Source organism: Mucor velutinosus (assembly GCF_035048745.1).
Source record: "Mucor velutinosus strain NIH1002 chromosome Unknown tig00001561, whole genome shotgun sequence".
In the NCBI taxonomy this organism is placed as follows: Eukaryota; Fungi; Mucoromycota; class Mucoromycetes; order Mucorales; family Mucoraceae; genus Mucor; species Mucor velutinosus.
In genome coordinates, this window is record NW_027041903.1 from 113,694 (window position 1) to 139,534 (window position 25,841).

Consider the following 25,841-nt stretch of genomic DNA (forward strand, 5'->3'; position numbering starts at 1 on the left):
GCTTTATTACGACTAAAATGACTCTTAGTCGTTTGAGATTACTTACTGTTGGCGCTGTCAATCGTGCCAATGACATTATTCTACCTTGGCTACTAGGAAGTAAATTGCGAAGCCATTCATAAATATCGAGATTTTACATTTTAATCTCCCAAATGGCATGGTAGAGAGCCCTCCATTGTGGATCTGACTTTTCTGTGGCTCTCTCTATCTGTATCTGTGGAAATAGATCATGTCCCAGCAGACTATGTACTTGCAATGCCTCTCACTGCTCCATTAGATGTAAAACACAGCAAACTTAGATGCATTTGAGCAGCAATATCTCGTAGTACAAGACGTTTTAGACTGCCAGGCTAGCACCAAACAATTGCTCTCATCTAGCACTAACTTGCTGATACCATTGCTCCACTTTTTGGGGATTAAAAAAACATGGCCAAAATTCGACCAAAAACCATGAGGTACCCCTCATGGTTTTCATCAAAAATCAAACGATCGCATTTTTGACCTTGATAATGAAGACTTTTACTATGGTATATCTTGAATCAAAACGTTTCTATCGATCCAAAGCAACCTCTGAAATCATCTTTGTGGGACTTTGATATGTAAAATTTCGGCATTTTGCCAGAAACCTCTTTTCATATTTTCATAACTTGCTCAATAAATTTATTCAAAACATCTACCTTACTTGGCACCATTGGAAGCGCCATGAAAAGTACTCCAAGAAAGCTTAAGAAAGCACAGGATGATCATTATATTTTACTTAGTCGAATCTGTTAAAATAGATCAATCGAGTCGAAAACCATCAAAATTTGGCCAATCTGAAACAGACTGTAAGCCTGGGTTTGAATTAATTTTGTGTGGTGGGGCTGGCTGGCAAACTCAATGCCTTTTTAACCATGAAGACACTACAATAGTAGGCGTTATTGAAGCGTATGGAAAGTAGGTAGCAAATTATATAGCATTGTCATTAGCCATGTTAATTTTTTTGCATTCTATATTTAATAACACCAGTCTATCAAAATATTTGAGAGATCAACTTCCTTCCTTTTTGAGGCTTTGGAAAAGTGTCTAGGGACCATAGATTTATTACGTTACGATGAACGTTTAGGTGGTTCGCGCTGCCGCGGGCTTTTGGCTAGTATTTCAAAAGTAATAATGATACTTGAAATGTCGGCGAAGCTTGATTGTTGATTGATAGTGATTTAATATAAAATCTCTATTCATATATGAACTATGCCTGACAAATGCCTGGCGATTCAATTTTCATATTAGGGTTGTAAACGCGTCTAGGGACTATAAATTTATTATGTTATGATATGATGCCAAAAGCAGGTCAAGGATGTATCGAGAGGATGAAATTATGCACAAGGTTTTTTCATAAATCTACTGCACAGTAACGAAGCTTTTTGGTAGCGCACTCCACGTATGGTATTCAACTAATTTTTTTTTTGTAGCAAGGCTGACACAAGTATCACAAACCTACAGCTGCGCATATAGATAAACTTATTGACATTTGAGAATATTAATGTAACTTTATTTAAATGAATTATTTATAAGAAAGCAATAGTAAGGAAGGGAAAATGGTATTTGATTGTATAGTAGGGGCTGTTTTTTTTTTACAAAGATGGCAACACCTCCCTTTTACGCTTCTCATATTCATCGAAACGAAGCACAGCGTATTCCATATAGTTGAAGTCAATATCAGAGACCATGGCTTGAATCATGGCCCATAGACCCCAATAATAATGTGATGCGAGAGAGAAACCGTCGACTTCCTTGAAAAGCTGCTCCTTTTCTGCTTCTGTTGGCTTGACTACAAGTAAGGGTTGAGGTTAATAAAGCCTCACAAACACAATATCATTTGCCGCAATTTACCTCCATTGTTGTTCTCCGTGAGATACCAATCATACCATTTCATTTGAAATTCTTTGGTGGGATATCTCCAGTATTCACATTCAAATCCGGCGAATTCGTTGAAATGGTTTCCAATATCGAATCCTCTAAAAGCGTAACATCCATACTCATAATCAATAAAACTTGCTTCCCCTAATACTCAATGTCAACAAACGAACTACAGAGCTGCAGATTTCCTTGTACCTTTTTCATGGTCATAAATGATGTTTCCATATAATAAATCGTTGTGAGAAAAGACAATAGGGGACTCGAGTTTCTCTAATTCTTGAATCAAATGCTCCAACTACCACCGAGAAATCAGATTTTTCTCTAACGCCCTTGACAAATAAAATACTTACCTCTGTTCTAATCTTTTTCATATCGAATCGACTTTCAAAAATAGATTGCGTGTTGGGGTTCTCATACTTTTCAGGTACTAAAAATTGTTTGTGGAAAAAACAAGAAGAAATTAACCAACCTCATCTTTCAATTGAATAGATGCCCTTCTTTAAAAACCTTACCTTGATCTAACCACTTGAACATTGTCGACCACAGTCTTTGTTCTTTTGTGTTGGATTTGATAATGTTCTGTTCAGGCAACTGAACTTGATGCCATTTGCCGAGCTTCTTTGCAATCCATTCGGCTGTCTTTTCTTGACCCAATTCCTCGACTGTAGATACTTTGCCTTTGATAAATCCATACACTAAGCCATTTCTGAATCTGGCATAGAGCGGTGGGCACATATTTTGAGCAGATAAGGTAATGATATTCTATCATAACATGTTACACAAAAGGGGTATGTTTAACCATCTTTTAGTGGTAGGTTACTTACGACAACTTCTTGTTTGCGATCGATGATGAGTTCGGATCCCTTGCCGTAAGCACGGACAAGGACTGAGAAATCAGTTGGTTTGTAGTTAACTCGGACCACTAGTAGATGCTGTTAGTGATGGTAATATGTGAAAATTGGACCAAGAGACTTACGTTGATTCGTGATGCCATCTTTACATTGGACAAATTCAATGTCTTCATATTGCCAGTTTGGAAAGACACACGATACAACCTTGTAGGCACCATCAAATAAGGCGCCGTTAGATACTTCAATGTCGAAATAAGGAGTGGATTCGATCAAGCGGTTCAAGGATTCCTCAGCGGATAGACTACTGTCATCGTGAGATGGTCTGTTGGAGGTGTTTGGTGGCATGTTGCTTCACTTGCGGAAAGGAGATGGGTATAGTAATAAAGAAGAAGAAAAAGTTAAAAAGAAAATAAATATAAAAAGCTTTTTTCTCTAGGTCAAGTAAAATGAATTAAAGAAAAAGGGGAGAGACAGACCCAATCAAGAGGATACCCTGGGTGTGATCAAGTCACATGTTACAACGAGAGGGCACTTGTCTACCACTCAAAAGACATCGATTTACGTGTTCGATAAGAGAAACATTACAAAAGGAATGTTACATTTCAGTATCATGCTGGGTTTAGCTCAAAACGAGGGATTTTAGATGGGATAGGCCATCAGACATTTACTCGAAATGATGCATGAACATCTGAAAGCACTCTAATTTTTAGTTGCATATGTAATGCCTGTAGCTGTATGCCTTGTCAATAATGATTACTGCTCATCATATAGTTTAAATTTCATATATTTTCTAGAAATGGCTGGAATCCCAGACAATTCGTTCCCATAGCAACACTCATATAATACACCTTGGCAACATTTGGGAATGAGCAAATGTCGCTAGATGCCTGATTCAAGAGGCATATTCATCTAAGCCAATTGCATGCAATTATCACATGTAAATGTTTGCCGCGCTTGTGGTGTATGTTATCTCCCTGTTAGATTCGGATTCTACATGGCCTGAAGTATGTAGTTGGGCATACCAAACAGCAGCATTACGGAGGATTCATGGCAAGATACACATTTTCGGCTTCGCTCTTTTGCCAACCAAAAACAACAAGCTATGATCAGCAATGCTCAGGCCATAAATATCAGCCTTTTAATTAAAAATTCAAGGACACAGGCTTTGATAAAAGAGTATTTATAGCTTGAATACTATTTCTTAAATGCTTGATTTGTGTTTGCATTCTACGCCTGATTCCAATCTTGATCATATGTTCATGCTGGATTCCAGCTCTATCCTCAAAGCGATGATAATTTCGTATGAGTCTATTACGGTAACTCTTCAGCGGCTACTATAACCGCTAAACACCATATGTTCTTTGACATGTTCCTGCCCTCGAACATCAGTCATAAGAGATCTCCCATCCTCGATCTGTAGCAAATTTATGCGGGGAGGAGCCTGCACTGTTTGCTCCGCTCTATTTATTGGCGTCACAGCATCATCACAAAGCAACATTTACTCTTTTCTTCTCACAACACTAGGCCTACAATGAACACATTATTGAAAGGCTGCCGTCCAGTCTGCACCAAGAGATTCTATGCAAGTGCAAGAAAGATCAAATCGCCTTTTGAAGTACTCTCATTGAGCGAAACAGCATCCACAGCGGAAATAAAGCAGAAATACAAAGAGCTAGCGAAACAATTACATCCAGATAAGAAATCCACTGGAGACCTCGCTAAGTTCCAGGAATTGGTACAAGCATATGAATTATTGGTGGATCCAAACAGAAGGTCATATTATATCAAATCAGGTTATGGATGGGGGACCAATGCCTCACAAGCCAGATATCCGCCCCCTGGGTACAGGCCAGCATCTTACACCAATGCACATTGGGCAGAGCCTCCTCCTCCTCCTTCCTCTCACTCGACTTTGTATACAAACAATGCTACATTCATGTCGTTACTTGCAGGCGTAGTCGTCGTGATTGCCACTGCCAACTTTTTCTACTTTCAATCTTCACATGCCTCCATGCTGAGCGCAGCTGATCAGCACCACTTTAAATCGAGCCAAGACTTGAAGAAGGCACGCACGGAAGCCAAATTGTTTGGTAATGATCGAGGCGTCAAACGGGTCATTGATAACAGAATGAAGCAGTTTAGAAATAAACAAGATCAGGAAGAGCCTTGATCATTTTTTTTTTTTTTACAATCCTTTATTTTGCCTTTAGCTTTTCATCCTCTTCCTTGATGCTTTCAATCTCGGAAATGTATCTTCTAGAGAACACTTCAATGTAGTAATTGGCACCGTTCCATACACTCACCGCAAACATGACAATCAGAAATGTTGTGTGCAGCCAAAAATACTTGAACAGAAAGAAAGTAGGAATCGATGTTGCAATGTTGTACACCAGTTGCAAAAACATAAACATCTCTGACTTCCACTTGGGGCCAAACATGAAGGCCATCTTTTGAATGAATCCCTTTTTGCCATGTGTATCATCCAATAGCCACGAATACGATGTTAATCTCAATCCAGATTCGACCTTGTCTCGTCTTCCAACCATGATGAACAAATAGTAAAGTGATTGCCAAATACCGTACGCCAACGTAGAGTAGATCATGACATCCTTGAAGCTGGGTAGTTCCATGTTGTCCAATGCAGGGAACCGTTGATTGCGGTACGATGTGACAAAGGGTGTATTGTCGCAGTAAATGTCTCGTTGTAGCTCGGGCATCCATCGAATGCAGTACATGACCAAAGGAGGGAATATGTGAATGAACACAGATGTGACCTTATCCAGCGAGTGAAATACCAGCGAGTTTCTCCATGTGATGATGGCCCATGCCACAGGCCCGTTTGTCATACAGAAAGAGGCCACAAATAACAGCTTTGAAGTTGGATAGGCCCACAGGAACAGCATGGTCATTGCATTCACAAAGTAGCAAATGTCAAAGATAAAGTAGTGCCATCGCTTGGATCGATAAATCACATAACGTAGTATTAGCAAGACGATGAGCTGAGAGCTGTAATACGACGGTATCAAACTGGGGTATCGCAAGGCGAGTGCGGGTGCAACACAGGCGTTGCCGACGCCCACCACAAAGGAGACCTTATCCCTCAGTTGCACTGTTTTGGCATCGCGGTTCATACGTTTATCGATCTTATGGTACTGTCTCATCAACAGTTCTTGGATGCGGGATCTCTGGTCCTCTAGTTTTTTTGTTTGCGTTTTGATGCTGTCTCTTGTCTTGTTGGTCCATTCTGATGACTTTGTGATAAACTCGCGTTGCTTGTCTTCTAATTGATTTGTTACTTGATCTAGAGCTGCTGAGAGCATATCAATCATATCAAAGTCGTTCTCTGATATGAAATCTGAAGTCTCCCATTCATCGAGAGAGAACATGTCTTCGTTGCCAAAGTTTTTGATGCCTGAAGAGGACGCTGCTGTTTCCGCTGCTGCTGCTGCTACAGTTGTATCCTGCAAATCATGCTCGTCTGAACTTTCTGGTTTTGGAGTCATTTTGGTTGTGATAAGTGTGAATATAATAAGTAAAGAAGAGAGAAATAAATAGAGTAACTTGCCCCAAAAAAAAAACAGTGGTTTAATAGTAGGGAGGGGCTAAACGTTTTATGCCTATATTCGGATTCAAATGGCATAGCTCTTTGTTTACGTGGAGCCAATTAGAGATGTGCCTTGTGCAATGTTTCGAATTTTCATATGTCAGATGCAATGTTTTTTTTTTTTTTTTTTTTTTTTTTTTTTTTTTTTTTTTTTTTTTTTTTTTTTTTTTTTTTTTTTATATAAACATGACGCTTGAGGAAAAGAGGAGTAGGGTCCTGTCGTCTGAGATAGAGGCAGAGGGTGATGATCATTGCTCACCTTTATGATATGCCTATTTATGATTCACTTGCTGAGGGATTAGCAATATACCATATATACAAATGAAGACAGTAGTATGATTCATGGAACACCGTTATTCTGATGTCATGGTAACAATGATCATCATTTCATAACTTTCTAGGTTAAATTGTGCTCAAATTAACCTTATAAAGCTTTCCTACACGCTATTCAACTTTACCGACGTATATTGTACGATTACATCTGATATCTCGGCCTGCTTGACATTCTAAATACCATAAATCATAAGCTTGAAATGATTTCATGAATGTATAAGCTGCCTGAAGTTTTCCGCGCACATTTATGCATCAAGCTGGAGTTCGGTAAGCTGTTTCTTATACCCTATAACACAAAAAGCACTCAAAATTTATAATGTCATGTATGGGTTTCTAGTCATTTGCAATTGTGAGCTAAAGATTGAATCAATGTTGCTGAAATGAACCATATTATGGCACATTTCATGTCGGAGGTTCAAGCACGCCTGGATCTTGAATTCGTTCCTGAATATACAAATGACCATGCTCGCCTTGACAAAGAGCTTTTATATGAAAACAACTCACTCGTTGGTAGTAAAAAAAAAAAGAAAGTTCATGCATCAAAAAAAGCATCTAAACAAAAGTTGTAGTAACAAAAGCTCGGTTGCATCTTTCACGATATACATTAAACAGCTTTCTCCCAACATTGCAACAATATCTGATGATGATAATTCTCCTGTAATTTCCATCATGTCTATGTTTTTTCATGTGAAGATATTCATTTCCATGGAGACAATGATCAGACCTGTTATCTCCGCTTACAAATGTTGGTTTGATTATACATTTCGTGACTCCCACTTCATGCTGTTTGTGTGGAAGTTTAGATAGTCTTGGCTTTCTTGTTAATTCGCCTTGTTTTCCTTCATCAACTTTTAACAATATATTACCGCCTTGAAAAGATGGATCCAGATACAAATAGTACACTTCCAATAGACGATGGAACTGATCAACCTTTAGAAGAAGAGATGTATTCTTCCTGGGCACTGTTGATTCTAATGACATTGCTTATTGGAGCATTATGGACCAGTTACTTTCTACAACTTCGAAAGATTCGAGCAGTTCATGAAACCGTAATATCCATTATGGCTGGTATGGATATATATATATATATATATATATATATGTCATGTACAGTAGGAGGGTGATAGTAAACATGCGAGGAATTTTTTATAGGTATGATTGTAGGTTTAGTGATCAAACTAGCGCCGGGCACTATTATTCAAGATATGGTCAAGTTCAAGCAAGGCTTCTTCTTCAATTTGCTGCTGCCGCCTATCATTCTCAACTCGGGCTACGAGCTGAAAAGAGTAAATATATATACCAATGAGAAGCGTACATGGATGATGAGCTTAGAAATCTGACATGCTTGCATAGCGAAATTTCTTTCTCAACTTTGGTACGATTCTGACATTTGCAATGGCAGGCACATTTATTGCTGCTGTTGTTACAGGGTAAATTATATACAAGCAACAGAGAAAAGAGTGTGTGTTGTACTTAGTTTATACTACCTGCAGTGTCTTTACCTATCTCTACGCATTCTTAAAACCAGAGGGCATCAACATTTCATTTTTGGACAGCATGATTTTTGGATCCATTTTATCAGCAACAGATCCTGTCACCATCTTGGCCATTTTCAACCAACTTCATGTGGATCCACAGCTCTTTTCTATCATCTCGGGTGAGTCGCTTCTGAACGATGCAGTTGCTATTGTGCTGTCAGAGTAAGGATTCAAGATAACATGGGATCACTTTCATGTCACTCACTGGATTATACAGTACCCTACGTAAGTTTCGTGGCCAAGAGTTGCATGTGGTAAACATCTTTAAGGGCATTGGCCTCTTTTTGGGTGTGTTTTGGGCTTCTACATTCATTGGCATTCTATTCGGTGTAGTCGTCGCCTTGATGTTGAAGTACTCGCAGTTGAGTCGTTTCTCCAGCATTGAATCTTGCTTGGTGTTGTTGATGGCTTACAGCAGCTACTTTTTTTCGAATGGCACTCAAATGTCTGGTATCGTCACTCTGCTTTTCACTGGCATCACCCTGAAGCATTACGCCTACGATAATTTGTCAATCAGAAGTAAACGAGCCACCAAATTCATGTTTCAAATATTATCGCAACTGTCAGAGAACTTTATCTTCATCTACCTTGGCATCAACTTATTCACGCAAGACAATCTCGACTACAAACCATTATTCATCCTGGCTACGTTGGTGTGTATTGATTGATACCCTGTCGAATGGATAAAGAAGACTGACGTTTGAAATAGGCATTTATCTGTGTAGCTAGATATGCCTCAGTAGCTCCTTTATCCATGATGATCAATGCAGTGTGCAGAGCACTCGGTAAACCTGATCAGCTTCCAAGAAATCATCAAATGATGCTGTTCTGGGCTGGATTAAGAGGTGCTGTTGCGTTTGCGTTAGCATCTGGTATCACAGGCGACAGTGCTCCTGCCATGCGTACAACAATCCTGGCAGTGGTCGTGCTCACCGTGCTACTGTTTGGTGGTACAACTAGCCGAATGCTTCAAGTCTTGGATGTAAAGACAGGTGTTATTGAACCGGATGATTCTGCAAGTGAGAATGAGGAGGAGGAAGATGACAAACTCACCCCACAGCGCAATAAACAGGGCAAAAAGTACAACAGACTCAATACAGATGATCCGTCAGAGGAGCGCTTGCTGGACCCTGTTGAAGATGGCGACTTGCTAGAAACTGGACAACAGCACCAACGAAGACGCAAAGGCAGACACCAAGACTACAATGATATATCGATAGGCGGATTGCTATCAGGGCCTTTAGGAGAGCCCATTCCCGAAGACAGACCACCGCACTGGTTCGTCTCATTTGACGAGAAGTGGCTCAAGCCCTTCTTGACCAAGAAACATGTCCAACAAAGAAACCAAACACTGGCTGAATACTGGAGAGAAAAGAGACGAAAGATGGAGAGAGCAAATAGAAACATGCTGGATGGCATCCGTGGCATGAGCGTAGATGATGACGAATATGATAACAGTGATGCTTTGACGCTGAATTCTGTCAAAGGCAGTAGTCGTTTAAACAGAACCACTTCATCTTCATCGTCCTCTCCTGGTGGTGAATTCCCTCGCGCCACGCTTCATGGCGGCTCCTCGTCGTCCAAAATAGTGATTGGTTCTGGCAGGGTCTTTGGCAGATCACCGTCTGTAGATGAAGATGAAGATGGCTTGTAGTTTGTAGTGTAGTAATTTTCTGTATCCATATTAATATTATCAACATTTACCCGTTTAAACATTTGTGCTACTGATGTCATTTAGTATACCCATTTGTTGTTTGTTGTTGATTGTTTTTAGTAACTGCTATAAATCATGAATTTCAAGAATCTCGGGTCAGAATGACTATTTCTCTTTTCCTTTTACTTTTTCTGTCTCCATAATAACAAACACAAATAGCAACAGATGGGCTCACTCGTTAATAATCTGCTTCAAGGCTACATGGCGACTCACAACAACAACAACAACAACAACAACAACAGTAATAATGGCGGCAGCATTTTTGGCTCAGGTCCAATGGATTGGTTGACAAATGCCGCTACATTTGCTGGAGCAGATGCGCTATTGAATCGATATGATGAGGATCATGAAAAGAACAATATTCATTTCTGGAGAAATGCTGGCATAGCAGGCGCTTTGGCTTTAGGCTATCAATATTGGAAAGACCATCACAATCAAAACCAACAGCAATTGGATCCTGAACAAGCACAGCAAATGGTAGCTGCTCAACAACAAGCGCAACAGCCCGTGCAAGCGCAACAGACGCCCATAGCTGCACCGCCTCAACAAGCAGTGAGCTACTATTATCCACAGCAACAACCAGAATACATGTTACCTCCAGGGCCACAAATGATGATGGCACCATTTCCACCGCCGCCATTTCCACCATCACAGTACATGCCTCCTCCTCCTCCTCCCAACATGATGCTTCCTCCTCCACCTCAGATGATGATGCCATTTGGTGCAGGTGGTTTGAACATGATGCAGCAGCAAGATCCATATACCATGATGTTGATGAATAGCTCTCTCATGCAACAGCAGCAACAGCAGCAACAAATGATGATGATGCAGCAACAGAATCCATTGTTTGCCAATCAACACATCATGGGACCTACGCCCATGACTCCCTACTTTCCGCAGCACCAACATCAGCTCATGATGCCCTATAATAATGGCAATCCTTACAGTCATCCATACATGTTCTGACAGTTCTGATTATAACGTTCCTCATTGGCATGTAATATAACAACATAGAATCATTTTGGGAAGACCACCAAAATAGTATAAACCTCGAATTAGTAATTTATTCAAAACAATGATTGGTTGTAGTACTAGTAACAAAAAATAAAAGAGTTAAAGCATGTTTGGTAAACAGGCATCTGAGGCTGTGTGATGCCTATTTAGTATGGTAAGTTATATGGATTCGTGTGCCTGTTGGTTTGTACAAATGTCAGGCAATGCTTGCAATGGAGTATAGACATTTTCTTCCAATACTGTTACTACTAGAGCCATTGGCGTCAAAAAAAAAAAAAAAAAAAAAAGATCACACAGTTCAGAGGCAATGTGCTGGCTTATTTTGATCTGTAGTCTCACCTACATTTGGTTACTACTGCAGAAAGGCCCAATGGATGTCCGGGAAACACGGATCAATTGCGACTTGATCTTGCATCCTTATTTATATATCGAGAGAGCAAGCATGAATAACTTGTTTGGGTGTTCACAATAAGGCACTGATTTGCCAGTAAAGTAGATCGATTATGGATCTCTGCCGAGGCATCTGTCGTCTATACGTGCGTTGCTTTGTAGAAAAGAGCACTCAGTATGTAACCGATAAGAATTGTATTTATACAAGGAAAAATGTTCAACTTGGCTGATAGAGCAAATCCCTCTGGAGGAACATCTGTATCATTGCAACATAGTAAATTTATTTTTTTTATAAGGAAGTAGGCACTTCTGTTTTTATTTAAAGTCCTTAAATCGTCACCTAATATAGAGGGAGGGGATATAAAGACTGGAGGATATAAGGGGAAGCTCAGATAATTGTATCGAAGGAAAGTTGGGAGTCTAAATTGAGGAGAGTACGATGAATGGAGTGGATGACAGTAGACGGGATGAAAGGGACGTGCTGGAAAACTTGGCGGTAATGAGCAGACCAGATAGCCTGTTGGATGCAAGCAAAGACCTGGAACACGGATAATGCAGGAAAAAGTTCATGAGATGAGCGGTCAATATCGAGGCGAAGGTGGAGGATGGCAATGTATTCCCCGTACGCAAAGTAAGAGAATCGAGGTGAGATGTAAAGAGAGAGAGTTTGTCGCCAGACGTCCAATTTTCGAGGACAGGAAAAGAGGAAGTGCTCAGTATCTTCGATGATGGTGGGGATTGTGGATGACGAAGACTGACAGTGAGGACAGTACGGGGTAAATGAATCGCGAAGCCGTTGATGTAATAATTGACGAGTAGTAACTTTTTCATGAAGGATCCGGAACCAAGTATTGCGAGCATTCAAAGGAATCTGGAGAGTCCAAAACTGCTTCCATTTGGCAACACCTAAAGGGGACGAATAAGAGGAAGGGTTAGTGTGAAGGGGGAGGGATTTGAATCCTTGATTAGTAGGGAGGGATAAAAGGAATGAATGAGACTCAAAAGAAAATGAAGTTGCCAATAAAGAGAGTAGAAGGGTGGATACGAGGCTGATACTATCGGAATAGTTGGTGATGGTGGAGAGGTCGATATGTGTGATGTTTGGACGAGGGACAAGGAGCAACATGTTGAAGTGAATGAAGTTGGTGAGCAGTAGGTTTTGAGCCTGAAGAAAATTGATAGCGCGTAAGCTGGTGGGTTGGTGGGGTAGGCCGATGACCGAAGTGCGAAGTTGAAGAGCTTGAGTGGTGGTATCAAAGATGAAAACATCATTACCTGTAAGTTGAAGCACTCTGGGGTAGTGTTTTACCACTTCCTTTGGTGAGCGAAATGTAGGCGATAAGCTATGGTTGGGTGGAAGGTTATGTTCAACCAAGGTCGAAAATGGCAGGCGTAGACAAGTACTGAAGGAAACATGACAGACACCAAACTTACGAACAATGGTATCTACGGCGCGAAGAATGTTGTAGAGAGGAGCGATGACCTTTCTGGCGCTTGATGGCCTACAGGCAGGAAAGAGGAGAGACCAGTGGTAGGTGGGGTATGAGGGAGTAGCGAGGAAGAAGTTGAGGATGACACGGAGATAAGGAAGAGAAGTCTTGGTAGGAGGAGTGGGATCGGATGGGTGCAAAAGTGGATGAAGCCAGCGCCACTGAAGGGCGTTGATCTGCACAGCAGGATCCAAAAGACCAAGGCCGCCATGAGAACGAGGGAGGCAGAGAGTAGCGAAAGAGAATCGAGTTAGTTTGGCATTTTGGTTAACGAACGAGGCGCCCAGCTGTTGTAGCTTGTGAATATCGTTAGCCGAAAAAGGAAACAAGCGTGCAATATGCCACACTTTAGAGAACAAGAGTGAATTGAGAACAGTAACCCGTCCTCGAAAGGTAAGGTTGCGTACCGAATGAAGGCGACAAAAGTCCCGGAGACGAGTGAGAAGAGCATCGAAATATGAGTTCTTTTGAGCGGTAGATGAACAAATAGGGTATCCGAGATAGATGATGGGAGCGGTAGCATTCTGGTCATGCCAAGACGAGATACCAGACGCGCGAAGGCCGAGAATCCAGGATTCGTGCGGTACACCAGAGAGAGACAATGCTTGCGTCTTGTGATAGTTGAGAGAGGCATTGGACGCGGCGGCATACTTATTTATCAACTGTTGAAGTTGGTGGAATTCACTAAGATCGTTGAGGAAAACTAGTGTGTCATCGGCATATGCCAGGACTTTGACTGGATCTGCGAGAGGAACATTGTCAGCGAGAGGGGAGGAAAAACGAGGATTAGTGGCTGCAATGCGTGTAAAGTCAAACCCAAGTATGTTTTGATGTTGGTTGATGGCACGGAGGAAGGGGTCGAAGATGATATTGAAAAGCAAAGGACTGATAGGGTCACCCTGTCTCATACCACGTTGGGTTGGAAATGCTTCAGAGAGAAATCCGTTGATGTTGACCCGTACCTGCGTGTTAGTAAACAAAGAAAGCAGTGATGAGATTAGAGAAGATGGCATGTTAAAAGCTGTGAGTACAGCGGTGAGGTACTCCAAGTTGACACGGTCATATGCTTTTTCTTGATCTAACAACAAGGCGATTGACGTAGAATGGGTGGCAGTGGCGAGGGACAGAGCGCAATGTAGGGTCATGGCTGGTTCGCCAATAAAGCGATGGGGCATGAAGCCGGATTGTGAGGTGGTCAATCGTGTGCCAAAGTGGAGCATGAGCCGAGCATTCAACAGCCGAGTGAAGATTTTGGCATCACAACAGATAAGACTAATGGGACGCCAGTTCTGCAACAAGGCAAGATCACCTTTCTTAGGGAGCAAGACCAGACAAGTTTCTTGCCACGATTGCGGGAATACGCCGTTTGACAAGGCGTCAGAATAAACACGGAGAGCAATGGCAGCGGTGAGTGGGTGGGTGAAAAGCAGTTGTATTATGGCATATGGTAGGGAATCAATGCCAGGACTAGATTGTTTAGGAGCCCGAGTACCGGCTTCGACTAATTCATCGAGGGTAAATGGAGCACATAATGACGGGTGGTCTGAATCTAGAATTTTGTCAGTATGAGGAATCTGATTAGTAAAGTAGCGAATCGCTTCGGTGTCCACTATATCCGCAGTGTAGAGCCGTTCGTAGTAAGCTACCGCAGCTGCCTGTTTGTCCTTTGTAGTCGCACAATCGGAGGAGGAGATGGGGTGTTGAAGAGTGGGGATGGCTCGTTGTTGGGATCGCTGGGATGTAAGACGCTTGAGGAAACCAGCGGATTTCTCCCCGTGTTCACGCCATTTGATGCCGGAGCGTAAAGCTTGAATATCAGCCAATTCTTGTTGTAGGTTACCTATCATTGATTCGATCTTGGGAAGGCGATCATTGCGTACTTGAGTCGTTTTGTAGAGTCGTAGCAGCTTGTTCCGCTTGCTTTGGAGACGACGAAGTAGACGGCGACGCCATTCCGATTGACGACGACTACAAGATTTGGCTACCTGTCGAGTTAATTCCTTGATTTGATCCCAAATGACTTGTGGAGTGAGATCATTAGCATTGGAAGCGAGAAGGGTGTGGAAATCGTCAAGCTTTGTGAACAGGCGTTGGCAGAAGTATTCGTTGTGGACTAATTGTGGATTGGCTCGCCACAGACCTTTACCGAGATCTGGATTATCAAAAGTTAGTTGGGTAGACAGCATCGCATGGTCAGTCCAGTCCGAGTGGACAAAGTGGACAAACTGGTCAGTACGGAAGTCCATCAGTTGAGGATTCAAGAACATATAATCGATGGTAGTGAACGTAGTGTTGCGACGAAAGGTAGGTACTTGAGGTTCGTGGATTAATTCATGAGTACTTTCCTGATAGTAGTGGGTGAGCATCGAATGAAATAGCCATTGTGATTGAATGCTAGCTGGTTTGACAATAGATGGTGGACGGTATTGGCGGAAATTGTAATTAAAATCACCAACGACTATAGATGGGGCATCGGTGACATTAGACAGGTGATTGTTGTGTAGACCTTCCGCCGTGTTCATGTTGGTGACGAGAGTTTGGAAGAAGGAGCGTTGAAGTAACTGATCATAAAAGATATATCTATCTGGAGTAGTGACGGGTGCATAGATATTCATGATCTTCAGGGGAGGAAATAGGTTAGTAGTGTGGGAAATGGTACAATAGAACATAGTAAATTTAATTGTCTCTGCACATTTTCGAAGCCTTAAAAAGGAAAGAAGCTGATCTTACAAGTGTTTCGGTGGACTGGCGTTATTATACGCAAGGCTTCAAAAGCATGACCAAGATAGCATTATGTAATTCGCCACCTACTTTGTATTGTCTTTAAAAGTATCCATCATTACCTTTTGGTTAGAGGGGCATTGAGTTTCCCTGCCTGCCCCACCAAGCTAAATGTAATTCCAACTCAGACTAACACTTTCTGTTTTAGATTGGCCAGATTTCAACAATTTTCGACTTGATCGAGGTATTTTCCAAGATTCGACTATAAAAACTTGCTGACCACCCCATACTTCTCTAAGATGTCCCTGGTGGTAGGGCGAAGTGGTAGAACTCCCGTATGCCAACGGGAGGATCCCCGGTTCAAATCCTGGTGAACGCAAGTTGTCTGATTTTTTGACGTAGTACTGATGTCCTCGTTCGGTGTTTTGTATTCTTATCCATTATCTATTTTTGACGATTTCCGCAAGATTGCATTGGCTCTAGGTTTCGCACCTTATTAGTAGTAGATTTCTTTCCCAACTTAGTTCAAAAATTCTTATTCCCCTTCTTTGCAGACATTGGGTCCACCAACAGTCTTTTCTATCCCTCAGTATGACATTTAAAGGACTTTAAATAAAACCTGGAGCTCGACTCCCCTACAAAAAAAAAAAAAAAAAAAAAAAAAATACTTCTCTAAGATGTTTAGAAGTGCTTTTCAAGGCGCATCCAATGGTACCAAATAAAACAGGTGTTTTGAGTAAACTTATTGAGCAATCCGCAAAGATACGAAATGAGGTTTTTGGCCTAAATATCGAGATTTTGCATTTGAACGTCTCGCAAATAAAGTTTCGAGGGTTGCTTTGGATCGAGAGAAACATTTCGATTCAATATATGCTATAGTAAAAGTCTTCATTTTCAAGGTGAAGAACGAGATCGTTTAATTTTCGATGAAAACCATGAGGGGTACCTCATGCTTTTTGGTCGAATCTTGGTCATGTTTTTTTTTGGTCCTCAAAAAGTTGAGCAAAGGTGTCAGGAAGTAAATGCCAGATAAGAGCAACTGTTTGGTGCTACTCTGGCGGTCTAAAATGGCTTCTAGCGCAAGAAATCATGGCTTGCATGTACCCCGTTTTTGCTGTATAGGCATACACTTGACTAAATAGGGGTAATAGCAGTATGCTGCTTGCTCGTATATAAAGTAATTACGTGTATACGGATGTAGGATATCGTATAAAAGTCAGATCTGCAGATAATAGGAAGGGTTCTCGTGTAAGTAGAGAGTTAAAATGAAAGTAGCAGTATTTTAACAAGATGAACAAGGGCAATCGGTAGCATGAGCTGTCGCTGAGTAGGTTAGTTCTCACTGAAGTGAAGACACACTTGTACCAAATAAAGGAGAATTAGCTCACACCTTTCTTTCCTCAATTAAAATTCAATGAAGCACAAGTGAACATTGTGCTACCAAATATGGTGTCGAAATCCTTATTAACCTCGTAATACCTTCTCCGCCTTATTCTACATACAAATCCCCCTTTCTCTCATTTACAAGAATTACACTCTCACTCTCTCTTTTTCCGTTCTCACTAAACACTTGCACTTCCCCCTTCCACTCTTTTACAACACATGCCATCAGCTTCAACAAAGGATAGTAGACGCCTTACAGGCTATCGAGGTGATACTGCAGACAGTAATCACATTGGACAGATTCAGCACCACTCGCTCTATGATGATGATATGGAAGACTACCAACTTTATACAGCGACAGACGACGACGACGTTTATGAAGAATATGATGAAGATCTTGATGATCTTCAACAACAGCAGGATGATGACCAAGATGACACTGGTTCAGAATTGAGTATACCTGATCCAAATATCGATTTTGATATGGTGTACGCACTCCATACGTTTGCTGCTACAGTAGAAGGTCAAGCTTCGGTCGTCAGAGGAGATGCTTTAACATTGCTGGATGACAGTAATTCGTACTGGTGGCTTGTCAAGGTGCTGAAAACAGCTGAAGTAGGTTACATTCCTGCTGAAAACATTGAGGTAACTGAAAACACACACACAATCTGCTTTCTCATATTCAACAGAAAGGGCCATATAGACACCACACGAAAGATTGGCTAGACTGAATTCTCATCGCAACATTGAAGTAAGTGGATCAAGCTATTTTTCTGTGTACGACAAAACCTAATTAGCTCGAGTCTTTAGCTCACTCGAAAAGATATCCAAGATGCCTTCCCAACACCACCCTCTAATAAGCTCAAGAAGAGAAAGCGGGTGACACTTGCTAAAGGTGTGCAGTTCCAGTCTCAAATCATCTATGGATCCAGCGATGATGAAGAGGATTTCGAAGCAGAGTTTGAGCAATGGGATGAAAAGATGCGCTCCGATGACTCAGAGACGGACGACCAGGATTCAGATGAAGATAGCGATGACCCATACAACTATTATGATGACCATAACCAGAGCTACTCTGACCAAGCTGACCTGTATTCGCCTTCTCGCGGGGGAAATGAAGCAGCAACAGTAGCAGAAACCGCAACCTACCAACAACAACAACAACAACAACAGAGACGATCTCTAATCAACACCAAACCTATCAATAATACCAGCTACGTCCATCACAGCAACAACAACACGCATTACACTGATCCCATCGATCAATACAACCAAATCAGCAATGACTCTGACATTATCAATGACCTAGAAGATCACGTTGCCCGCGACATGGATAGAAATACATTGAATCTGGAAGACGAGACCATCAAAATCTCACTGACGCCCTCTATTGCACGCGGCTACGATGACCAACAACGCAACTCTGACAGCAGCATTCAATCCAAATTGAAAAAGGCAGCCAAACTGGACAAACTACTTGGCCCATCTGCATCGCCTGAACCTTCTGTACAAGAACAGCAGCGTCGTAACTCTAAAGATAGCAATAGTGGCAAGAAGGAGAAGTCAGGTATTCGCAAGTTTTTTAGCAGAAGCAGTAGTAGCAGTGGTGGTAGCAGCAAAGAAAGCAAAAAGAGCAAGAAATTAGCTACACAGTCGAGTTTGGAGAGACAATTGTCCGGTGGATCCAACTATGAGACAGCGTCCATCAGCTCCCAGTCGACTGGGATGATGTCCTTTGATCGTGATCGTCAAGGCAGCTTGGATTCCTCCATCATGACTGCTGCAGCTGCAGTGCAACCCACTCAGCTCAAGATTTACGCTGGAAATATCACTGATTTTGGTCATGAGGTCTACAGACTTGCCTTGATCTACCCCTCTACGACTGCACTGGAGCTCATCCATCAAGTCATTCATCGTTCCAAGGATGATAGTGATGATGCCGTGTTGATGGAAGAGAATATGGTGGCCTACCATGACTACTACGTGATTGTCAAAACGCCGGGTGGTGATGAGTTTACGCTGGTGCCATCCGATAAGCCGCTAGAGATCTTCCACTCCCTGACAGCTCATTTGAATACACCTATGCCATCGCTCAAAAAGGCTAGACGTATTTCGCAACTGATGGGCAGCGACAATACGCATATTGGAGGCCCCACCAAGGAAACAATGCACCAACAGCCAGATCAAGTCCAGTTCTTTTTGTTTTCCAAAACAAAGCGAATCGAAGATGGTGAAATTCAAATCAAAGTGTCCTTATTTCCTTCTCAACCACCACCACCACAACAACAACAACATTACAATGCAGATCAATCTAAAAGAGTGGATAAGCTTGTCAAGATTCCATCGAACATTTTGATCAAGGACGCTGTGACATTGCTGTTGGAGAAATTCCACATTTTAAATGGCATTGTAGCTGGTTCAACTACAAATGACATTGAATCACTGCGCTTGGATGGCGACGACGAACTTGTCAAGTATCAACTATACATCAACAGAGACGGTCAAGAGCATTTACTCGATACCACAGACAAGCTGTTGGACACATTCGGCGTTGATCAAGTGCCACCTATCCACTATCGCCGCAACAGTAATCCAGATAGAAGCTCTATTACAGTCAATATCACGCCTCCCGAAAAGACGGAGACGTTTTTTATCCTCAAGTGCACGAATGATGACAGGGAATACCAGCCTCATCATCAGGAGGAGCAGCACCAGCAACATAAAAAGCCTCACCGTGTGATGATGCGACAAGATACACCTATGCCTCGCCAAGAGACGACACCCACAGATGGGTTCACTCAGCAGCCGCTTCCACAATACCAGCCTCAAATCGTACTCGATACGCGTGATATGATGAGCAGCCCTGAAGACGCCATGTTTGAAAGTAAACCTGTCCTTTCATCTTCACCTGATTCCAACGAAGATGTGTTATCTCAATTAGATGAGGCAATCGATACCCTTACACCCACAACTCCTCCACCTATGGCTCCCCCCCTTCATCATCAACAACAACAACAACAACAGCTACAGCCTCAACTCCAATCACCTCCACCACCTCCGTCACAAAAGCAACGCCCTCGTCCTGAATCCACTGAATCCATGCTGTTTTGCAATGATTTTGGCATGAATGATCTGATGGTCATTATTCGTGGTGCAGCTCAGCTCGAAAAACCAACACAGCCTGCAAGACAATCATCCTACCAGATTCGAAGCGAAATCAGTGAAGTCTTTAAAGATAGTCAGACGAGACTAGATCAGTTGGAAAAGGTAAATATTGGGCACACGATGTATACATGTCATGATGATTCATGGTTTATTTGTATTTTTTTTTCAGGAGCTGGATCGTATCATGGCTGAAGCTGTCAAGGTGTATCCTTGAATTGAAATGTTACTATATAATAAATGACTTGTGCTATTCTATACATGGCGATTGGAATGTTGAGGAGAAAGGGGGAGCTCAATTTAAAAGGGGGGAGGCGTAATAACCTATAATGAACTTTTAGGCAGGAGCTCGATGATCCTGATTTACCAGGAAAACACGTCAAGAATGAAGGGTGAACATTGTGCCTGAATTCATGTTTCAAACCCGTCAAAATATACAATATTTTCAAAGTTGTCTTTAATAATAATAATAGTAATAATAAAAATAAGAAATGAGAAATGATTTAGCAACTACTACATGATATTGAGGGAGAGAGAGGAAATAAAGGGATACTACTTGTATAAAAACTGATAATGTATGTGATATGATCAAATAAGAAAAAAAAAAAATAGAGCATGGATAATTATAGCAAAAAAATGGACCAAGAATTACAATAAGAAAAAAAATGAAATGAGTGAATGTGTAATGAATGGAATGTGAGAAAAAAAAGTACTGCTGTTGGATAGAAATCGTGTCATAGGTGGTATATTGAAAAAGAACTTGAAATGTCCCTTATCTTTTCTTGACAGATTCAAAATGTTGCTTGACGATGAATTGAGCAACTTCTTGTGCCTGAGATGCACAAGTGACAGTGCGGTTATTACAGTTGGGAGCTATCCAACGAGAATTGAAAGCACGTTGTTGGTGGTAAGAGGGTGGGGCACCGGGAGCAGACTTTGATCGACGTCTAGCCATCATGATGGAAGGTGGAACAAATGCAGAACTCGTGCGGTTTTTACATTTCATGATTTCAGTCTTGAAAAATTGGCGCATTTGTTGATCCAAATCAATAGCATCGAGGAGAATGTTCATGCGGTCCTTTTGGTTTTGCTGCTGACTGGGCAATACAGAAGGCACAGATGTTGTACGGACATGGCTTCGAGACAGCTTAAAGTGTAATGGCTGTTGTTGTTGTTGCTCGTGGCTATGACGATGCATCACCTTATGTTCTCGCTTTTGAATACGGTGGATGGAGGGAAGTGCAATGTTAAGAGATTGATGGGTCATTTATTGTTATTGTTATCGATTTGTATGTATATGTAAAGAACACAAAGAACATGAGAAAAATGATTGATTTTTATACTGTTTATACGGCCCCTTTTTCTTACTGTTCTCTTTGAGTATTACACGCTCTTCAGCCCGTCCCCCTTTACTGGATGCCCCCCATCCTTTCCCCTTTCAAATCCCCTCAAATTCCAATTGATTTTGATACAGACTGGATTCTTCATTCCCTTCTTGTTCCCTTACTTTTTGTTTGTTCATCATGTACATCATCACCCTTGGTGTGGCACAATCCCTTATTGTTACTATCGTTAATAGTGATATAATCATTTTGGGTCCATGAACAAATGAAAAAAAGACAAGTTCTATAGAGTAGATTGCATGTCAATTTGTCTATAAAGAACAGGCCAACTATAGTTGACGCCATCTCCTTATTTCATAGCCAACCACGTGGAATGCTCACAAAAAAAAAAACATTCTAGCTACATAACATAAGCTTTACGTCAAATTTAAGATGCACAAGCATTTTCATAATAAGGCAGTGCAAACTAAATTTTTATTGTTTCTTCATAATGAACATGGTGACAAAGAGTAATGCACAAACCCAGAAAATCATGTTTGTATGTATTTGTGTGGCAGATGATGTATTTTTAGGTTTTATTTGTGCCATCTGATACGCTCCAATTTTACCTACTGCACCCAAATCACTGCCTGCGGGAACATTGAATTGTGGTGTTGACACTTGTTTGACGTTGGGTAGTCTTTGTGCTATTTTACCATTGGAAAATGCAGATGAAACGGAGGCTTGCGCCTGTCTTTGTGGCACTGATGGTCTAGGTGGCAATGCTGGCAATCCACCGCCCATCTGAACCATGGCCACTGATTGCTGCTCTGCTGGTTGCTGCTCTGCTGGCTGTAGAGATGCGGGTGTTGGTATGGCTGCTGGTGTCGCCGCAGTAGTTGCTTTGGCAGAAGGTATGCTGTCTTTTTCTTTTTGCCTGTTCTTTTTGCTCTTGTTTTCTGTATCAATCTGATCCACTGGAGGTAATTTTGCTATGACATGCTCTGAAACTAGTACAAGATGAAGCATCAGTAATCGCGCATTCGTTGTTACAATTAATCAGCTACTTTTTGGCTTTTTCCCTTCCTCCTGGAACTCCTTTTTCGAATCTTCTTTTTCTCTGGAACTTGGCATGTTGTGTGTGTGTGTGTGTGTGTGTGTGTGTGTGTGTATAAATAGTTTCTATAATGGATAAATAATACTGCATCCGTCTTTATATTGACAGAAAATTATTAAAAATAATCTCTCCGAGTTGTAATCATAGTGGTCATTTGAAATTTGTCCATTTGTAATAAGCTTGCAAAAGAAAGAGATGTTTGTATCATATCTGTACACCACTGCAGACCATCGACGATGTGTTTGATCGTAATGCAGCTATCCGCCTCTGCAAGAATAGTATCCATCAGCCTCAATCCTTATCATAATACTGATCGATGCTTAGAGTGATACTTTCACGGTTTATATAACAAGATTTTCTTTTGCGATGCCCCTGGTCTGGCCATACCAAATACAGTAGATGATATCCTTCTTGTTGAAACAAATGGCTGGGATCAAAGAAGCCGTTTCTTTACCAGAAGTATACAAACAATTTACAACACTTCAATTTCCACAGTGCATTTTGTCTCTAGCATGCAGTGTATGCCAGTCTTTGGTCCTTATTTTCTAGTGAGTGCTCAGCCAAAGGCTGACGATTTAATTTGTAATTACGCTAGGCAGCTTATTAACCCTGATGTTGTGGTACCTACATAGGACTTCTCCTTACATTCCCCAGTGAATACTACCGGTTTATGGAAGCGGTTGTTACCTCGTGGTGATTTGTAGTGTTGCTTGAGCTAAACCTTCTTCGAAGTCTCGTTGAAGATTTGGTTTTTCTACTGGTGAAATTAGCAATACAATTAGTCTATAACAGATTAAACAGCTGTACATAAATAGCATTTCAGAGAAAGAGTATGTTATGCTTGGATTATAACATCCCAGCCAGCACATTTATCGACCAGTTTTTACACAAGAGGTAATTAAGGAACTCTTTGCCAGCTATACAACATCTGGTATGATATGTAACGTTTGTTTAAACTTTTTGTATGCGAAACATTATCCATAACTATATTCCTTTCATATCAATACTCTACTGTATTTGAATACCTGTTGCTAAATCTTTTAAACCTGTGTGAGCATCAGAGCCAGAAAACTAGTGTAAAATTTATTTCTTCATCTTGGCTTGGCAGGCGCCGGGTGATATAGCTTTAGAGCCCAAATGCTAATGTGGATGTGGCCATAGAATTGTGCGCTATATATAATGCTCAAGGGAGACTGTACTATACACCATCAATTGACGAGACCAATGATTATTGATCTGCAACAGTTTGTGCTATCAACTCACCCAAGAGGTTGCTAGCCTGCTCAGACATGTCATGTTTGTTATTTTCATCTTGAGTGTGCTATTAAATACATTGCAATTCGCACCAGCCTCATGTTCTTATGGCACATCGGAAGCTGTCAGCCTGCTCAGACTTTACATTTTTGCGTTTTTCGTCTAAGGTGTCACATTAAGACTGTAGCACTGCTTATCTGATTGGCCATAAGTACATAGTGCCATCTCAAGTAATGACCATGAAGAACATGGCACGATTGCCATACACGTGGCATCATGATGCATCGAAATTTGATGACAGTAGACTATACCTTCTATTATATCTTTAGCTCCAGCAAGCTTCATCCAATTAGAAATAGGGAGTTGACTCAAATTTGCCTCGAATGTGTAATCGTTCAAAGCCGTAGAATGTCAATTCTGTAAAACATAGCAATAATAAAAAAATTACACATAAAGCTTGTGCATAACTAACATTGCTTTGCAAGAAATATAGTAAAACCTAGCTCTAACGGCGGCTGCCCCGAGTCGAGCTTGTGGCCCTTCTAACAAAGGCAAATACGCCTTGTCCACTGTACTAAAGCCTCTTGTTTTATTATAAACATTACGTATTTAAATTCAAAGACGACAAATGCAAGGGAATCATCGATATCATTGTCAGAAAAAAAGCTTTTGAAAAGTGAAGGTCAAGCAAGTTTTTTGATAGTAACCACTGTTTTCATTATATAGTAAATTTGTACAGAACTGAAATGCGAATCGAATGACCACTTTAATGCTTGTCGCTCAACTTGCGTCTAAATAGGCCATTTTTCTCATATATTTTGGACGTTTTCCAAGACGGTTATGTGCCACATATGCTCCGATTAACTGTTCATTGCGTAAATTCAAGAAGAAGCATCTATTGCTTGATTTTCTACTTGACGCTGCAGCAGCATCAGTCCCCATGGATTTACAGCGCTCAATAAGTCTGTTTAGAATAACGAAATAAAGACAGAAGAAATACAGTTAGTTGTGAATATATTTATTAAGTTAAACCAAAATTGAATGAAGATTGAAACTAGTGTACATTATTTCGAATGTGCCTTGCATTTTACACGCTTCGCTTTCGCCATCAAACGGGGGAGCTAAACATGAGCAACTACAATAAGCGTTATCTTGGAATGGACTTTTGCGATAAGATTGGAGACTGGTTGCTCATCTTTAAAAAGGTTGGTGCCGCTCTGAATGAACATAACCCTCCTCCTAAGGAGACCATGTTATTGTATACGGCAATGAGAGGTCAAAATGATCGTTCTTGGTGACCTTGTTTTCTTTACTTCACTGCTTTCATGTTCTCTTTCTTTAGTAAATATGAAATAAAGAAAAAGATTAAAATTCTGTTTTTGACATCGGAAGATACGGCCAGTCAGGAGCAGGTTGCTAAAGCTCGCTCAAGTTATAATCTTGACAAATAAAATCCAGGTCCTTATAGGAGAAAAAAACTAGAAAATCATCAAACTTAAATATGTTGTAGAATAATGATATTGAAGCAGCTTGTAAGTGGGAACATTATATCGGAAATGCCTACTTCATGAGATAATCCACATTGGAGATGATATTTTTAAGCAGGGGACTATGCATGCTTTAAACTGCAAATCTTATCATTATTGAACAAAGTAAGTTACAGCTATCTAACCTTAAAAGCAAGATTCTCCATCATGTCAAGTATCTATTGATAACTTGAAACCAGTAAGTTAATATGGCCCTTTTCGTACGCTCCGATTTTTAAAATGCTCAGTCAAATTCATACATGTGTCGTGTACATATGTGGAAGGTCAACGGAGCTTCAATTTCTATTGTTCTGAATGATGATCCATAGGATTCCGAAATCTATCGACCTTAAAATTACGCGTTTCTTGATAGTAAACACCCCTTTAAGCTTATATAAAACTTGTAGAGAATTGCAAGGAAAATACAATGGTATTTATTTCAAGTCTTTGGTGTACATTGTTCACCTGATATTTAAAGAGATACATCTTGCCATGTTTTGACTGTTTGATGTATCATTTCTAA

At 40.9% G+C, this 25,841-nt stretch overlaps 9 protein-coding genes across 9 annotated transcripts; 4 read left to right on the forward strand and 5 right to left on the reverse strand.

Moving 5' to 3' along the window:
* Window positions 1-1,613: 1,613 nt before the first annotated feature.
* On the reverse strand, window positions 1,614-3,095 carry ATC70_008178 (uncharacterized protein; the record flags this gene model as incomplete). Its single annotated transcript, XM_064827432.1, has 7 exons — window positions 1,614-1,810; window positions 1,873-2,043; window positions 2,095-2,194; window positions 2,250-2,326; window positions 2,412-2,661; window positions 2,724-2,821; window positions 2,876-3,095. 7 exons carry the CDS (start codon window positions 3,093-3,095, stop codon window positions 1,614-1,616), a joined length of 1,113 nt encoding a protein of 370 aa, XP_064686716.1.
* Window positions 3,096-4,281: 1,186 nt separating this feature from the next.
* Window positions 4,282-4,920, forward strand: ATC70_008179 (uncharacterized protein; the record flags this gene model as incomplete). The annotated part of the gene is made up of 1 exon (XM_064827433.1): window positions 4,282-4,920. The coding sequence occupies one exon, from the start codon at window positions 4,282-4,284 to the stop codon at window positions 4,918-4,920; it is 639 nt and encodes a 212-aa protein (XP_064686717.1).
* Window positions 4,921-4,945: 25 nt separating this feature from the next.
* Window positions 4,946-6,253, reverse strand: ATC70_008180 (uncharacterized protein; the record flags this gene model as incomplete). The annotated part of the gene is made up of 1 exon (XM_064827434.1): window positions 4,946-6,253. One exon carries the CDS (start codon window positions 6,251-6,253, stop codon window positions 4,946-4,948), a length of 1,308 nt encoding a protein of 435 aa, XP_064686718.1.
* A 1,312-nt stretch (window positions 6,254-7,565) lies between these two features.
* Window positions 7,566-9,879, forward strand: ATC70_008181 (uncharacterized protein; the record flags this gene model as incomplete). The annotated part of the gene is made up of 6 exons (XM_064827435.1): window positions 7,566-7,755; window positions 7,840-7,973; window positions 8,041-8,117; window positions 8,181-8,387; window positions 8,443-8,878; window positions 8,935-9,879. The coding sequence occupies 6 exons, from the start codon at window positions 7,566-7,568 to the stop codon at window positions 9,877-9,879; spliced, it is 1,989 nt and encodes a 662-aa protein (XP_064686719.1).
* Window positions 9,880-10,104: 225 nt separating this feature from the next.
* Window positions 10,105-10,905, forward strand: ATC70_008182 (uncharacterized protein; the record flags this gene model as incomplete). The annotated part of the gene is made up of 1 exon (XM_064827436.1): window positions 10,105-10,905. The coding sequence occupies one exon, from the start codon at window positions 10,105-10,107 to the stop codon at window positions 10,903-10,905; it is 801 nt and encodes a 266-aa protein (XP_064686720.1).
* Window positions 10,906-11,731: 826 nt separating this feature from the next.
* On the reverse strand, window positions 11,732-15,502 carry ATC70_008183 (uncharacterized protein; the record flags this gene model as incomplete). The annotated part of the gene is made up of 1 exon (XM_064827437.1): window positions 11,732-15,502. One exon carries the CDS (start codon window positions 15,500-15,502, stop codon window positions 11,732-11,734), a length of 3,771 nt encoding a protein of 1,256 aa, XP_064686721.1.
* A 1,654-nt stretch (window positions 15,503-17,156) lies between these two features.
* On the forward strand, window positions 17,157-20,316 carry ATC70_008184 (uncharacterized protein; the record flags this gene model as incomplete). The annotated part of the gene is made up of 4 exons (XM_064827438.1): window positions 17,157-17,582; window positions 17,641-17,688; window positions 17,748-20,204; window positions 20,272-20,316. The coding sequence occupies 4 exons, from the start codon at window positions 17,157-17,159 to the stop codon at window positions 20,314-20,316; spliced, it is 2,976 nt and encodes a 991-aa protein (XP_064686722.1).
* A 555-nt stretch (window positions 20,317-20,871) lies between these two features.
* On the reverse strand, window positions 20,872-21,366 carry ATC70_008185 (uncharacterized protein; the record flags this gene model as incomplete). The annotated part of the gene is made up of 1 exon (XM_064827439.1): window positions 20,872-21,366. One exon carries the CDS (start codon window positions 21,364-21,366, stop codon window positions 20,872-20,874), a length of 495 nt encoding a protein of 164 aa, XP_064686723.1.
* Window positions 21,367-21,916: 550 nt separating this feature from the next.
* On the reverse strand, window positions 21,917-22,555 carry ATC70_008186 (uncharacterized protein; the record flags this gene model as incomplete). Its single annotated transcript, XM_064827440.1, has 2 exons — window positions 21,917-22,431; window positions 22,489-22,555. 2 exons carry the CDS (start codon window positions 22,553-22,555, stop codon window positions 21,917-21,919), a joined length of 582 nt encoding a protein of 193 aa, XP_064686724.1.
* Window positions 22,556-25,841: the final 3,286 nt, after the last annotated feature.